At 40.8% G+C, this 14,240-nt stretch overlaps 1 protein-coding gene across 1 annotated transcript; it reads left to right on the top strand.

The window, feature by feature from the left end:
• Positions 1–6,187: 6,187 nt before the first annotated feature.
• Positions 6,188–13,640, top strand: ca7 (carbonic anhydrase VII). The gene is made up of 7 exons (XM_034581468.1): positions 6,188–6,305; positions 7,079–7,276; positions 9,249–9,367; positions 9,817–9,912; positions 10,610–10,672; positions 10,808–10,963; positions 12,854–13,640. The coding sequence occupies exons 1-7, from the start codon at positions 6,269–6,271 to the stop codon at positions 12,971–12,973; spliced, it is 789 nt and encodes a 262-aa protein (XP_034437359.1). The 5' UTR covers positions 6,188–6,268; the 3' UTR covers positions 12,974–13,640.
• Positions 13,641–14,240: the final 600 nt, after the last annotated feature.

Raw genomic sequence — 14,240 nt, 5'->3', positions numbered from 1 at the left:
AGGAATGTCCGCCATGTTTTCGTAGACGGGAACTTGAGTCACGTGACGTGGGCACAGGCCAATGCAAAACAATGGGCAGACAAAAACGTAGCCATCTCACAATTTGAGAGGCCAAATTTGTCAGGGTTTGGTGAGGCAGATGGACCCGGGATGCAGAGTTTGAACTAAAGAGTCTTTTTAATGAAAAGTCTTGAACAGAAAAATAACAAACGCAGGAATCTCAAAAATCAAAACTGCAAAAACAAAAGCACACGGGAGAAAACACAGGAGGCTTACACAGGAGAAGAGGACGGGAGCTCAGGAGACACGGGATACAGAAACACGGGAGATCAGGACAGGACATAATGACGATAGACAACGATCCGACCAGGACAAAGGGGAGCACAGAGACTTATATCCACACACAGGGAAGGCAGGGGCAATTGGACACAGGTGAAACACATGAGGACTGGTGCAGACAATCACAGACAGGAAGTAAAACTAGACACTAGACACACGAACCCAGACAACAAAATAAAACAGGAAGTGAAGAGAGAAAACACACTATGAACAGAGACTACAAAATAAAACAGGAAACAGAACACAGGACACCGAAACAACTCAGACAAACATAAACACAAGGAAGTCAAGAAACACAAGGTGATGACAAAACAGACAACACTCTTAATAAAGAAGAGGACAAAATAAACACACTCAGAATACCAAAACCCTTAAAATAATCTTCACATATGAAGACTAATTATTTTCGAAGAGGATTAACATGCACTCTTTTCAGGGTATATGCAATGAAAATGTTGTGAAAACCCCTGCTCTATTGTGGACAATAACAATTTATTTTGCCTGCAGTTGGTTAGCCACGTTAACGAATTTTCTCACTTCCCCACTCTTTTCCCATATATTTAGAGAGAACTGCAGGATGTTGTTCACCTCTGGAATACTCACAGAATTCGCCCATGTAGAAATGCGGTGTCCCCAGGAGGACGTCCGGTGATGATGTACACCCTACCCCAACTATTTGGTGCTAGGGAGTTCCTTAAGAGAGCTGTGGTGTTGTTTAAAACGTACCTCAGCTGTCTGTCGTATTTCTGCTCTTTGGAGGCTTGTGTTGCTGCCATGGTTTCTTTACGACTGAGCTCTATGGACGCATTTTAACTTCCCCAATAGCAGATTCGACACAAAAAGGTCCGGCACGGAAATCAAGACTCGCACTTTCTACACGAATTCTCACCGAAATAAGAACAGAAGATGATAAACTGCTATATTATAATTTATATTGTTGTTAATAAAAAAAACACTAGATGCTCCCTCTACAAAACTACACTTAAGTACAGATTTACACTCTGCCTAATTATTTCCACATAACTTCACATCAACTACAATTGAGGCAAATGCTGCTGTTTTTACCCAACTAGGGCTACATTTATTTGATAATTGTGCATAGTCCACTTTGTAGATTACAAATATACAATTTAAAAATAAAAAACAATAAATAATAGTGTCTCTGCATAATATTTTTAATGTAACATAATGTTTACATAATATACACTGAAAAAAAATATTGAAAAGTATAGACAGTACAAATAAAGTAGCTTAAATGTAATATGGGACAATAAGAGATAAAGAGAAAAATCTAAAATCTAAATGTCATACGTTTAAAGTATAACAGCCAATAAGGTCTCAGGTGTTTATTTGTTTGTTTATGGGACTATCACATGTGTATGTGTGTTGTTTACAAATATAACAGTGATCGAGAATCATTCTATATAATTTAAAAATAGAAAACTAGTTGTGTGACTCTATCATGTCTCTAATTATTTTTTTTTAATGTGTCCTATATAGTAACACTGGAGTAGATATTATCTTTAAAACCCCCAGCAGATGGTGTGTGTGTACGTGTGCTTGTTTGTGTGTTGGTTTTTGTTTCCTATTCAAGACCTTTTATAGCATAAACACTAATCTTGTCAGGACCAGTGGACCTCATGGGGACCAAAAGAGGCAAGACATGATTTCTGACCTCCTGGATAAGGTTAGTGGTGAGATGTGAATTGTGGTTAGGTTAAGGTTATATGTTATAGCCATGAAATGGTCATAGTTAATGTTAGGGATAATGTTTTCGTTTGGGCTGCACGATAAAAAATCTATCATCATCGCGATATCAACATGGGCGATAGACATATCGCAAATGGCGGCAAAAACTGTGATAAATGGTGTTCGATGCGCCACGCATTCACACTCTGCGTGTCAATATATTTGGCCAATCAGATGAAGCCCTGCTACCCTAGATGATAAATTAAAGAAATTCATATCATTGACGTTTTTTTCTGTCAATGAATTATTGTCAAAAGAATAGAGAGAAAACAGATTATTTGAAAAACTCTCTCTCTGTCCCCCTTTCACAACTAAGCCTCTGTCCTATAAAAAATAAATAAATAAAGGTTATAAAAAGCCCCAAAAATACATTTAAAAGAAAAGGACTGTTTAAAATCAAAGACACGTTTAATGTTAAAGATTAAAGACATGTTCAATGTTCTATATCAAAGGCTCATGCTCTTTTCGGTATTCAAGGTTCCTTGAATACCTTTTATCATTAGGTCTCTAGGTCTCTAATACATAGCAACAATAAGAGGAAGGGGATATACCATCCGTACAAAGGATAATAGGACATCGATTTCAGAAAGTGACACCCCACTGTGAGAGAGGGAAAACTTCTACTGACGCAGAAATCTGTTCAGAATAATTGTAACTTTCTATTTCAAACTAAATAGATTAAACCAGTGATGGAAGGTTTTTTTCCCCTAAACGTGGGGACGAGTCAAACCCCAGGTTCGATTCAGCAGAACTCTATTTGTATGTCTCAACAAATAAGCTACCTCATAGACCTGCTGGCCAAGGAGAGGGACAACCTTAGTACAGAGTACCACTGGAGGATCCAACTGGGCCAAGAGTTGGAGGAGCAAAAACAAGAGCTGGTTCGACAGAAAAAGCTAAAGGAAATGTTCATTAACAGAGGAAAGGAAACAAAGCAAGAGCTGGAGATGTTACAAAAGTACAGCAATGCAGAAGCCCTCAGTGCCACAAAGATCGCCTCTCAGGTAAACAACACCATCAAGAGGAAGAAGAAAAAAGACCTTCAGATAGATTACGAGGAGCTGAAGGTGGCACACATCATCAACCAGGAGAAGTTTAACAATGAGGTTCAGCTGGAGAAGGATAAAAACAAGCTTCTCCAAGAAGAGATGGAGAAACTCATAGCTTCCTTTGATGAATTCTACCAAAGTAATGCAACCAATCAGGAGAAGTTCAACACCGAGCTCCAGGAGGAGAACAAGAAGAAGAACGTTCTTCAGGAAGAGCTGAAGAAGCTCAAAGCTTCTCATCACGAGGTCTGCCAAAGTCACACAACCAACCAGGGGAAGTTGAACACCGAGCTCGAGGAGGAGAAGAAGAAGAACATCGTTCTCCAAGAAGAGCTGAAGAATCTCAAAGCTTCTCATCATGAGGTCTGCCAAAGTCACACAACCAACCAGGGGAAGTTGAACACCGAGCTCGAGGAGGAGAAGAAGAAGAACATCGTTCTCCAAGAAGAGCTGAAGCATCTCAAAGCTTCTCATCACGAGGTCTGCCATAGTCATGCAAACAACCAGGAGAAGTTGAACACCGAGCTCCAGGAGGAGAAGAAGAAGAAGAATGTTTTCCTAGAAAAGCCGGAGAAGCTCAGCGCTACTTATGATGAGGTCTTCCAAAGATATATACCTGATGTTTCCAGCACTGAGCTCACTGAGGGCGAGTCTCTCTCCAATGTTCTCCCTGATCCCAATCCCAAGGAGACGGGGCTGCCTGAGAAGACAGAGAAACCAAAGAAGGCTTCATTCTGGAAGAGAGTCCGCCGCTTTTTGGGCTGTGAAGGAGGTGGAAGAAGTCAGCGTCGCCAACATCCCCCAGCAACTGTGCTGACTTTACCTTCTTCACCTGCTGTGAGGACTGTCATGGTTAATGGAGGGATTTACAATTTGATTACAAAACATCATAAAAAATAATAATGTCCTCACAATGATAGAATCGCACCAAATAAAACGATAAAAAAATTAATTTCTTGCATATGTTGATGTATTTAGGATAAGATAAGATAAGATGTACCTTTATTTATCCTCCGTAGAGGAAATTCACAAATGACACAGCAGCAGAAGAAAGTGAGAAACATCCTCCTGCAGAACCGTTCCAGATGTACACATGCAAGAGTCATGGAACCACAGTTTAGGCCTGTGCATGCACCACCAGTTTGGTTCTCATGGTTTTCCAGGTATGCATATGTCAAACTCTATCAAAGCTGCCAACATTATTAAAACAACATATATATATATATATATATATCAAATTTTCTTCTCTTCTATAAAATGTTTGTGGATACAGATTTCTTTATTAATATAAACATTTACTAAGTTAAAACAGCCATAACCCTACATAATAAACATTCATCAAAAACAGCTGTATGCCTGCACACATGCAAATACAAATATACAGACACTGATATCTATATCTATATCTATACAGACTTTATACAGATTTTGTGAGTTTTTTCAAGGAAACATAAACTTGAAGAGCTTTTGTTGACCTTCGTTTGGGCACAGCCATGGAAATGTGACTGGAGATATAGAGTGCTACTTAAAGCTGTTCACTATGCCACCAGTATATTTATTTGTCTATCATAGAGTGCTGGAATTAATATTCTGCCTTGATGATGTTAGAATGAATGCTAGATGTTCAGTTTACTTCTCTTAGTGGGTTTGGAACTCGTGCATGCGTAGGTCTAAAATGGTGGAGAAACAGGGGCTCTCCGGCTCTGAAGGTCGATGATAATAAAGAAAGTAACAGCTCAAGTAGAAAATATAGTAAGACTAAAAATATGAGTAAATATAGAAATATATACAAAAGTAGGGATAATTCTATATATACACAAGGCTATTTAAAAAAAAAAGGCAATATAGAGATGGGATCAGAGTTGTGTTCATGTGCAATTTGACCATTCTTTGGGCCCGAGGTGCTGTGGGACGATCCTCTTAAAGGTTTTCATGACATGTGACATTAAAAACACAGGTCCGAAGTCGTTTGCAGCACTGGGACGCTCCTTCTTGGGCACAGGGACGATGCAGGATGTCTTCCAGATCTTGGGCAGCCTCAGCGAGAGGTTGTATAGATGCTCCACACACACCTTGAAGACCTTGGGGTCGATGTTGTCCGGACCTCTAGTCTTATTCATCCTGGTTTTGGTGAGCTGTCATCTCACCTGGCTGGTCTTGATTTTCGGGGTAGTTTGGGGCATGGTGGGGGACAGACTGGGGGAGGTGACAGTAACTACGATGGCGGCTGAAAACTACAGATATTGTTCGTCCATCTTGTGGTTGAGTCATTCCCCATGACGACTAAAGGGAGACGGGACTTGAATCTCCATCTTATCTCTATCCTCATATTTTCTCACCATCCTTGCTGCTTGTGATCCTTGTCTCCTAACTCTCCGCTCCCCAGGGATCTTTGTGCTTTGGGAGCTGCTCGCGTGAGTAGACCACGGTGCAGTGTTGCTGTTATGGTTAGGCATTTAGTTGTGATGGTTAAAAGTTCAGTGTTTAGAATTTATTGACATCTAGTGGTGAAATTGCATGCTGCAGCTGAACACCCCTCACCTCACCCTCCCCTTCCAAACATGAAAGATAACCTGTGGTAGCCTTCAGTTATCATAAAAACTCAAAAGATGTTTGTCCAGTCTAGGCTCCTGTAAAAAAACATGGTGGCCTCCGTAGAGAGAACCCACTCCAGATGTACATGTAAAGTATTTAAATATAGAGGCCCATTCTAGGGTAAAGAAAACAACAATTTGTGCAATTTAAAAAAAAACAACAACATTGAAAATCAATAGGATTATTTTATATTCAATTTCTGCCAATATATCCATTTCACCTAAATCTTACACACTGGACCTTTAAGGTTAGGGGCCAGGAAATGCATTATGTCAATGAGTGTCCTCACAACTGTAGAGAGACGTGCATGTCTCGTGTGTGTGTGTGTGTGTGTGTTCGTGTGTGTGTGTGCGTGCGTGCGTGCGTGCGTGTCTGTGTAGGGGGCGTGTCAACACGGGGATAATTGCCCTTCCCCTTTGCTCACTACATAAACTTCATCAACAGCTCCACCGGCTGATGCTCGTGTCCGTCCTCCGAGTGCACGAGTCAAGCAGCGACGGTCAGCTCGGTCACACTTGTCTCCACAAACAGGGACAATGACAGGGAACCACTGGGGATATGGAAAGGAGGACGGTAAGATCTCACACGTGCATCCTCTCTGTGCATAGGCTGCACAATGGATTCTTGCTGTCCCTTGGTTTTGCTGGAGGGTTTTTATTGCATTGCGTGTTTTATCCAGCGGAGTAACCTAGATGTTAAAATGGCTGTTAATGCGAGATTAGCCCCGAGCTTAAAGGGATGACCGCTGTAACCTCAACCTGGCTTTTGCCCTGATTTGTCCCTCAGAGAGAAAACATGGCTTTGTATCAGTTTCCTCACTGAGCTGTTTTATCAGGAGCCACAGTGCACCTGCTTTTTCACTCCATTCAATTTTTCAATCAGCCAATCAGCTGAGCAATGCGTGAATCCCCCCAGATGCAGGTCAGACGCCTCAGTTAACGTGATTATGGCAACACGTTGTGTAATGCATGCCATAAAGAATCAAGGCTACTTGAGAAAAAAGGGAGGAACCTCCCAGAAATGGTAAATAATAAATAAAGTGCTTTGTTCCATTGTTCATTGTGATCAAGAAACAAGATGGTCTTCTCACTGATTAATTTTTTATATTTAATCCTTTTTAAATTAACCTGATTGTTGCCTCAGAAGAAAGACATGCTTTTAAATATATAAATAAATGTTATTTATTACATTTAACAAAACTAAAGCTTTAACCTATTGAAAGAACTTTCCCTGCAGTACGATCTGTTTTTTTTTTTGTTTGAGCTATCACGAGGCACAAGGACAGAAGTGGGTATATCAAAGTCTAAAAAATGTTGTCTTTATTGCTCACTGGCTTATATGACTAGGTCCCTCTGTATGGCACAACAACTACCCTGTGGCCCAGGGCAACCGGCAGTCTCCCATCGACATCGTACCCCAGCAGGCTTCACATGACCCCAGTCTGGGCCTGATCGTCCTCAACTATGATCAGTGTACCTCCACCAGCATCTCCAATAACGGACACTCTGTGGTTGTGGAGTTCGACGACTCGGACGACCGTTCAGGTAAGGAACTATAATATATTTATGTATGTAGCACTTCTCAAAACAAAGTTACATAGTGCCTTGAAAATAAAACCTACAAGTAAAAATACATTAAAGTTAACAAATAAAAACACCAGTAAAAATACTACAATTTTTTTTTTTTTTTTTTACAAACAGTCATAAAAGAATAAACACACTAAATGTGTTACAGAAATGTAGAATTGGGTCAAATCAGGTCATTGCAGTACAATAAAGCTTTGATTTAAAGGAAGCTACTGACTCAGTCTGTCGTATTTCCTCAGGCAGGATGTCCCTGAGCCTCGGAGCAGTATTAGCAGTGACTATGTCCATTGATGCTACATGACCTATGATTATAACTATATTAAACATATTTACTGCCATGCAATTATCAACCCAGCTCGGTGTTCATTGATGATCATGGTTCTGGTATTTGCTGTGGGCCACATTGCACTGTAAGTCTGTGAACAAGAACCAACGTATGACAAGAAAGGTAAAATCACCTTAATTTTCCAGAAAGTGCAAATCATGTGCATAACTGCCCATAATCAGAGGCTGCAAATAAACCTGTGATTATGCTGCGGGAAAAGTGCATCCAGCAGTTAAGTGTATGAGCATCTGTCTGCAGGACAAGAGGATAATAACCTTCGGTGATCTCAATGGTTATTATGACCCTATTTTGTTTTTATCACTGGGTGGATCCATGTTTACCACCCCATCATTACCATGAATGATCAGCTCAGAGACGCGGGGCAGTTTGGCTCAGACAGTTTCCTTAGAGCAGGCAAGTAGCTATCGGTGAAAAACTATTAATTAACGAGGAGACCTGACGGGAAACCAATGCACTTCATCAGTGTTTTTCTTCCATAGTTCACAGTGAGTGCACAATTCCCCTGAACCTGCTGTTGTCAGTTTTCAGTGTGTGTGTGTGGCTGGGTCTGGGAATACTCGTGGTTATATTCCCAGATGCCAGTGTTCTGTGTCACTGTTTTGTTAAGAAGAGCAGGGCGGAGTAAAACAAAGGAGACCAACGTACAGTATGCAACAGATTTTTAAACGTTTAACAATATTAAAATGTTATGATATATCGATAGTTTGGCTTTGGATGAATAACAATATTGATAAATAGTTTATTTATATGGAATCTTTCAATACACAGCTACAAGGTGCTTTAGGTTAAAATGAAGAATTGAAGCAATTTGAAGATCACACAGCATTAGAGCCCAAATCAAAAACAGATGAGGGGACTACAGACAAATTAAAGTAAAAACATAATGTGAAATAATTAAAATACTTAATTTAAAACTAGGTTATAAATAAGTCATCATTGAAATGAAAGTACAGAAGTGGCTTTCTATTAATCACCTTATTGACATTCAAAAGTATTGCATGTCTAAATATAGCATTCTTGATATATACAACCATGTTTTCTATTAATTATTTCCCCAAAAAGATCACATTGTTGTCCTACATCTGTGCCATGAATAAGATGAGTGCTTTGCTTGGTGCCATTTCTGCCTATTTAATCTGACCTGGACTGATGTGGCCTGTTTGTCAGAAAGATGTCAGCAGCATCACAATGAATATCAATCAGAGTAGAGGACTGTACCCAGGCAGCAGTGCAGATCACAGGCTCAGAAAACAGTCTGTACTCACTTAATGACAATGGGCTGGATTTTACTGTGTTCTCCAGTGGACCTGGAATAGAAAGTTAACTGCATCTTTATCTTGGCTTCATGGCAGATTGTTGGCTTTTTGCATCTCGAACCAGAACCTGATCTTCAGGGCTTCTACAACAGATTTGTTGGTGAAGCAAGTGCTCAAGCATCAGCTCACAGAGAAAAATTTAATAAAAGTATTTTGGGTGTTGCACACTCGCTGCCCTGTGTATCATAACACCCACAGGGCGGTGAGTGCATGAGCCAAAATATTCTCCTCTTTTTGGTTTTACATCTCCTCCTCCTCTCCTCTGCAGTGATCCAGGGGGGCCCTCTCGACAACCCCTACAGACTGAAACAGTTTCATTTCCACTGGGGCGGAAAGGGCTGCCACGGCTCTGAGCACACTGTTGCAGGAAATAGCTACGCTTCTGAGGTCAGTGTTTGGGATCTAGAATACTTCAGTGTGTCATCGTCTGATAAACAAAACACAGACTGAACCAGTTTATCTCAGGTGTGTAGTAAGGAATATTTGTTTGTGTATTTTTCTTTGAATAAAGTCAAAATACTGCTTAATTGCTGAAAAGAATACCCAGCATTTGGGTGTACATTTACTTTGTATGAGTGTCAAAATAACAATATATGAAATATAATGATAGATATTTGAGCTTGTTCATCCCAACTTTCTAAACTTAAAAACCACAACTTAAAGACGATATGCGTTATATACTATAGCTTAGAACAGGATATGGGAAATTCCAGATGTTATCAGCACACTGGGATGGCGATAATGTACAGTAGCATGCATGACATTTCATTTATTTAACTACAAAAACCCTGTTATTATTTTGTTCCTGTCTGTCTTTCCTCTTTTTCGCCCTCTAGCTTCATTTAGTTCACTGGAACGCTGTCAAGTACAAGACGTTTGGGGAGGCGGCAGCAGCTCCCGACGGCCTCGCTGTCCTCGGCATCTTCCTAGATGTAAGATGTCTTACTTAAGTGCAATCCGGTTTTCTGTCCCCGTGCCCCCTTTCCTCTCCATTTTGTATTACAGTAGTTTTGCATTCTGCATTAAGTCGTGCAGTGTTGAACAGAAGCCAATGCAAAATCATTTGTTGTTTGTAGACTGTAACCCAGGATTTAATCTCATGTTCCCTTTTCCCCCCCCACCATCATTTACATATTTGTGTGTAGAGGTTGTGAGAGAAGTTGAGTTATTTTTGTCACAAAGCTGCGAGTGGCTGTGTGTGAGAACACAATTGTCCGAGCCAGTTTTTTTCCTGACTTTTTCCAGAACTTTTCCTCCCCAGGAAAAAGTTAGAGTAAGAATACAGCAGGAAATATCGGAGCGAGCAAAAAGAATACAAATATCTCTGGATGAAAAAGAGGTGTCGTACACGCAGAAGATGCCGACGAAGATGTCAACTTGGAAAGACGTCAAGATTCTGGAGCTGATGCCAGTGTTGATTTGATATCTGCAGCGAAATTTATATTTTTCATGTCCTGCTGAAGGCTCTATTCATGTTCCGCACATTTAATTGTGAACTCGTCTGACTCGGACAATCTCCTGCAGTGTTCCTCTTTCACGAAAGGCAAACTTCTGGAAAATGTCCAGACCCAATCTTTAGGAGTTCATATCTGACTAATTCAGAAACTGTGTGTGTGTGTGTTATGAAAGACAGGTGACGACCACAGGTGGCTCCACACGATAACAGACGCTCTGTACATGGTGAAATTTAAGGCGAGTACTATTGATTGTTATTGGTTTTTATTGCATGTAATGTTTTTGTTTTGTGTGTGTGTGGTTTTTTTATGACCTGCTCTGAGCTTTGTTGCACTGATGTAAACTCTGTTGTCTGGTGTGTTTCTATCACAGGGCAGCGTCACAGATTTCAAACGTTTCAACCCCAAGTGCCTCTTACCCAGCAGCCTCCAGTACTGGACCTACCTGGGCTCACTGACCACGCCCCCTCTACACGAGAGCGTCACCTGGATCGTCCTGAAGGAGCCAATCATCGTGTCAGATAAACAGGTGCATGTTGCAGACACGCTCCATTGACCACAGCATTTCTACCACATGTGGCATTTTTCATATTGTTTAAAACTTTAAGACATCTTGAAGCATTGGGAATATTTTTGTTTCAGTGCTGTAGTCAGGGTTTACATTATAGTGATCTTCTGCATCATAAAGAAGATCAGTCATTTTAACGATGGCTAACGAAGACAAACACTTTTTTGGTAGTGGCATATTTACATTTTTGTGAGGAATAATCTACAACATAATGCATATATATATATTTTCTTTAACCTGCATGTAGAGATCATTGTTGTCACTTGGCCCAGTCAGTCAAACACAGCATTGACCACAGTCCAGCTTTCTTAGCCACAAACCAGTAATGAGAAAAGTCAATGATTATTTTAAAGCAGTAGATTTTATAGTTTAATCAATGAAAATAGATCTTGTGACAATAACCGCATCAGAAGTGTGTAAACCAAACTTCCCTTGGTCATGATGAATACACCATGACTGTTGTTTATTTGTTTGTTTATAAGCAAGATTACGCAAATCTCCAGGACAGAATACCGTAAAACTTGGAATGATTTGTTTAGGGTCAGGGAGGAACTCATAAATGTTTGGTGCGGATCCAGGAATTTTTTTACCACTTGATTTAACATTGATTTAACATGGGTCATTTTCATAATTTACACTGATTTATCCAGACATTAATTCATGGATCTTGATTTAAAAAATAAATTCAAATAAAAATCGGGCTTATTAAGGGACTATTTTTCTATGTGCGTGGGAAATTTGGTGCAGCTTGACTGTTGGGCCTTGGCAGACGTACGAGCTCTACTGATTTTCATCTAGTTCAAAAAGATGTATCTGAAATAACAAGTAAGCTACTTAAAATAAAATGTAATGACTATTTCTTGATCTGCACAATGCTTGTTTTTTACATTTCCAGTGATCTGCATGCAGATTTCTCAAATCCCATGTGTGATGTTTTGTCTGACATCACTTTGTTGACCTTAATGCCACGGCTGCACTCGGTACTTGGAGAAAGGAATTGCATGTTTTTTAAGTGGAGCTTAAGTCGCTGATGCAGCAGTTGATCAGTCAATTGTGAAACTCCTGTTTCCTGGCCTGCATAATGTTAATGGCTGTGCTCCACTGGGCTGTGAGGATCCATGGCCTCCTTTTTTACTAAAAGTTCAGCATCACCGCATCAGTGATGGAACGGCGGGTTTAGCCGTGGATGGTAGGGTGTACCGCTGCGATTCAGAAAATTCTTAGTGTTTGACCAACGTGTGACACTATATTTAGAGGCCACAAGAAGGAGCAGCTCATCATTCATGGGGGATTGACATGTTTTTAATGCACCTCTCTAAGCACTGAACTGAAAGTTTAGGTCTGATAACTCCAGGTTGCTGACAAGTTAAGCTGACTTAACTGGACGTCTGCAGCAGATTCCCTCCTGGTCTCCCCTTGAGCTGGACCCGTGGCGACTGCTGCCAGTGTTCGGATTAGACCCTCACCCTTTGTGGGTCTTTTTGTAGTCAGAGAAAACAGAAGTTGTATTGATGGCGATGCCGGGTGTAGTCAGGAAGGGTCTCTGGCGGTAGCTTAGCTGGGGGTGAGGTGTAAGCCACGCAAACCGGGCCCTGCAACTCATGACTCCAGGTCCTGAAGCCTTTGAGCCCCTGCAGCTGATTATCTTGATGGATGGATAACTGCATGGGTTCAGAGATTCAACTGAGAAATGCATGCTTGGAGACCCAATAGGGAAAAGCCCTTATGTAACAGGATATTATTTGTTTTTCATAACAAGGGGCTAAAAGAAAAATGCTGCAGCACAAAGAGGGTATGACTATTTTTCTTGTGAACATATATTCTTTTTTTTTTTACTCTCTCTCACTGCAGATGGGCAAGTTTCGATTGCTCCTGTTCTCTGGAGAGGAAGAGGATCAGAGGAAACGCATGGAAAACAACTTCAGGCCTCCCCAGCCTCTCCAAGGAAGGAAAGTGCGTTCCTCCAATTAACGTGACCTAAACAAAAGCTCTTCTAGATGACAGTGAATGCATTAATTTGAGTGTAATTGTATTTTACCTCATGGTAGCTTGTCCTGAGGAGGAAGTTGATATGTACAGAATAAGTTCAAGGAGCAATTATCACAACTGCCAGCACATTCAGATGCAGAGTAAGAAGGATGGAAGGAGTTCATGGAAAAATAAAAGCACATTAGCAATATAAAATTAGCAGTCAGCTAATATTGTAGTGTTATTTGGCTACGATTACTGCCATGTGCTGTTTAGTGATTGTTATCATGAGCGATACTGAAGATTCAAAGGTGTGTTTTTTTTATCTCTGTAAACTGTTCAAGGACAAGTGTTGCTGAGGCAACAAGGTGCTATTCATCAACCAACATAATCATCTAACATGCAGTTATATGCAACAGGTAAATTCATTCAGCAGTACAGTGGGCTGTTTGCAGGCTGGTATCTCACCACCGTGCCCTCTGCAGATTCACGTCCTCGGCCTCCTTGCTGATCCACAGTGATCCCCTGTTGATCCGGCCTATCGCTGGTGGATTCACAGTCCTCCTGGCCCCAGAGCCCTTCCAGTCCAGCAATGCCAACTGGAGGTGGGATTGGATTAGAGCTGCATTTGCTCTAACCATGAGGAGGAGGAGGAGGGTTGGGTGGCGTGAAAGGCTCAGATCCTTTAGAGCTCAGGAGACTTCAGACCCCCCCCCCCCCCCCCCCAGCAGGGAGATTTATTATTTTTAGACTAGTCTTCAGGTTTAACAAAAACCTGCGTTCACACATTATTGCCCATAGAGGATTTATTAAACTCCAGCAGCAATAACAAGCGCAGGTTTTGGTTTTTCTTAATCAAATTCTTTGTTTTCGTGATCTTCATTCTGAGGTGAAACTGTGTCCTGGCTGAAGTGTCCCAGCTCCTGGTCTAATGTCTCTACAGGAGGTGATGCACACTGTTATTAAACAGCTCAGCCCACAAGCTGCATTTGCAAGAACAATATATGCACAGTCCAGTATGTAAATGCCTGACAGAGGCCCTGGTGTCTCTCTTGGGTGACTAATGGCAGCTTTGTGTAAAGCTGCTCCTTATTTAGATGGGCTTGGATTTTACTAATACAGAGGCTTGGAGGGGATAAACCTATGTTGTTCCCATACAACAAAACACGCACATGAATAAAGATGCCTCAGATGTGATTGTTTGATGTTGTTGATGTGGAAAAAAAAACATGAAACAATGTATTTTATGGGTGGTTTGAATATTTTTGTA

This window comes from Hippoglossus hippoglossus, chromosome 3 (genome assembly GCF_009819705.1).
Source record: "Hippoglossus hippoglossus isolate fHipHip1 chromosome 3, fHipHip1.pri, whole genome shotgun sequence".
Taxonomy (NCBI): Eukaryota; Metazoa; Chordata; class Actinopteri; order Pleuronectiformes; family Pleuronectidae; genus Hippoglossus; species Hippoglossus hippoglossus.
The sequence above is the reverse complement of the archived record's forward strand: the minus strand, read 5'-3'. Positions and strand labels throughout refer to the sequence as shown.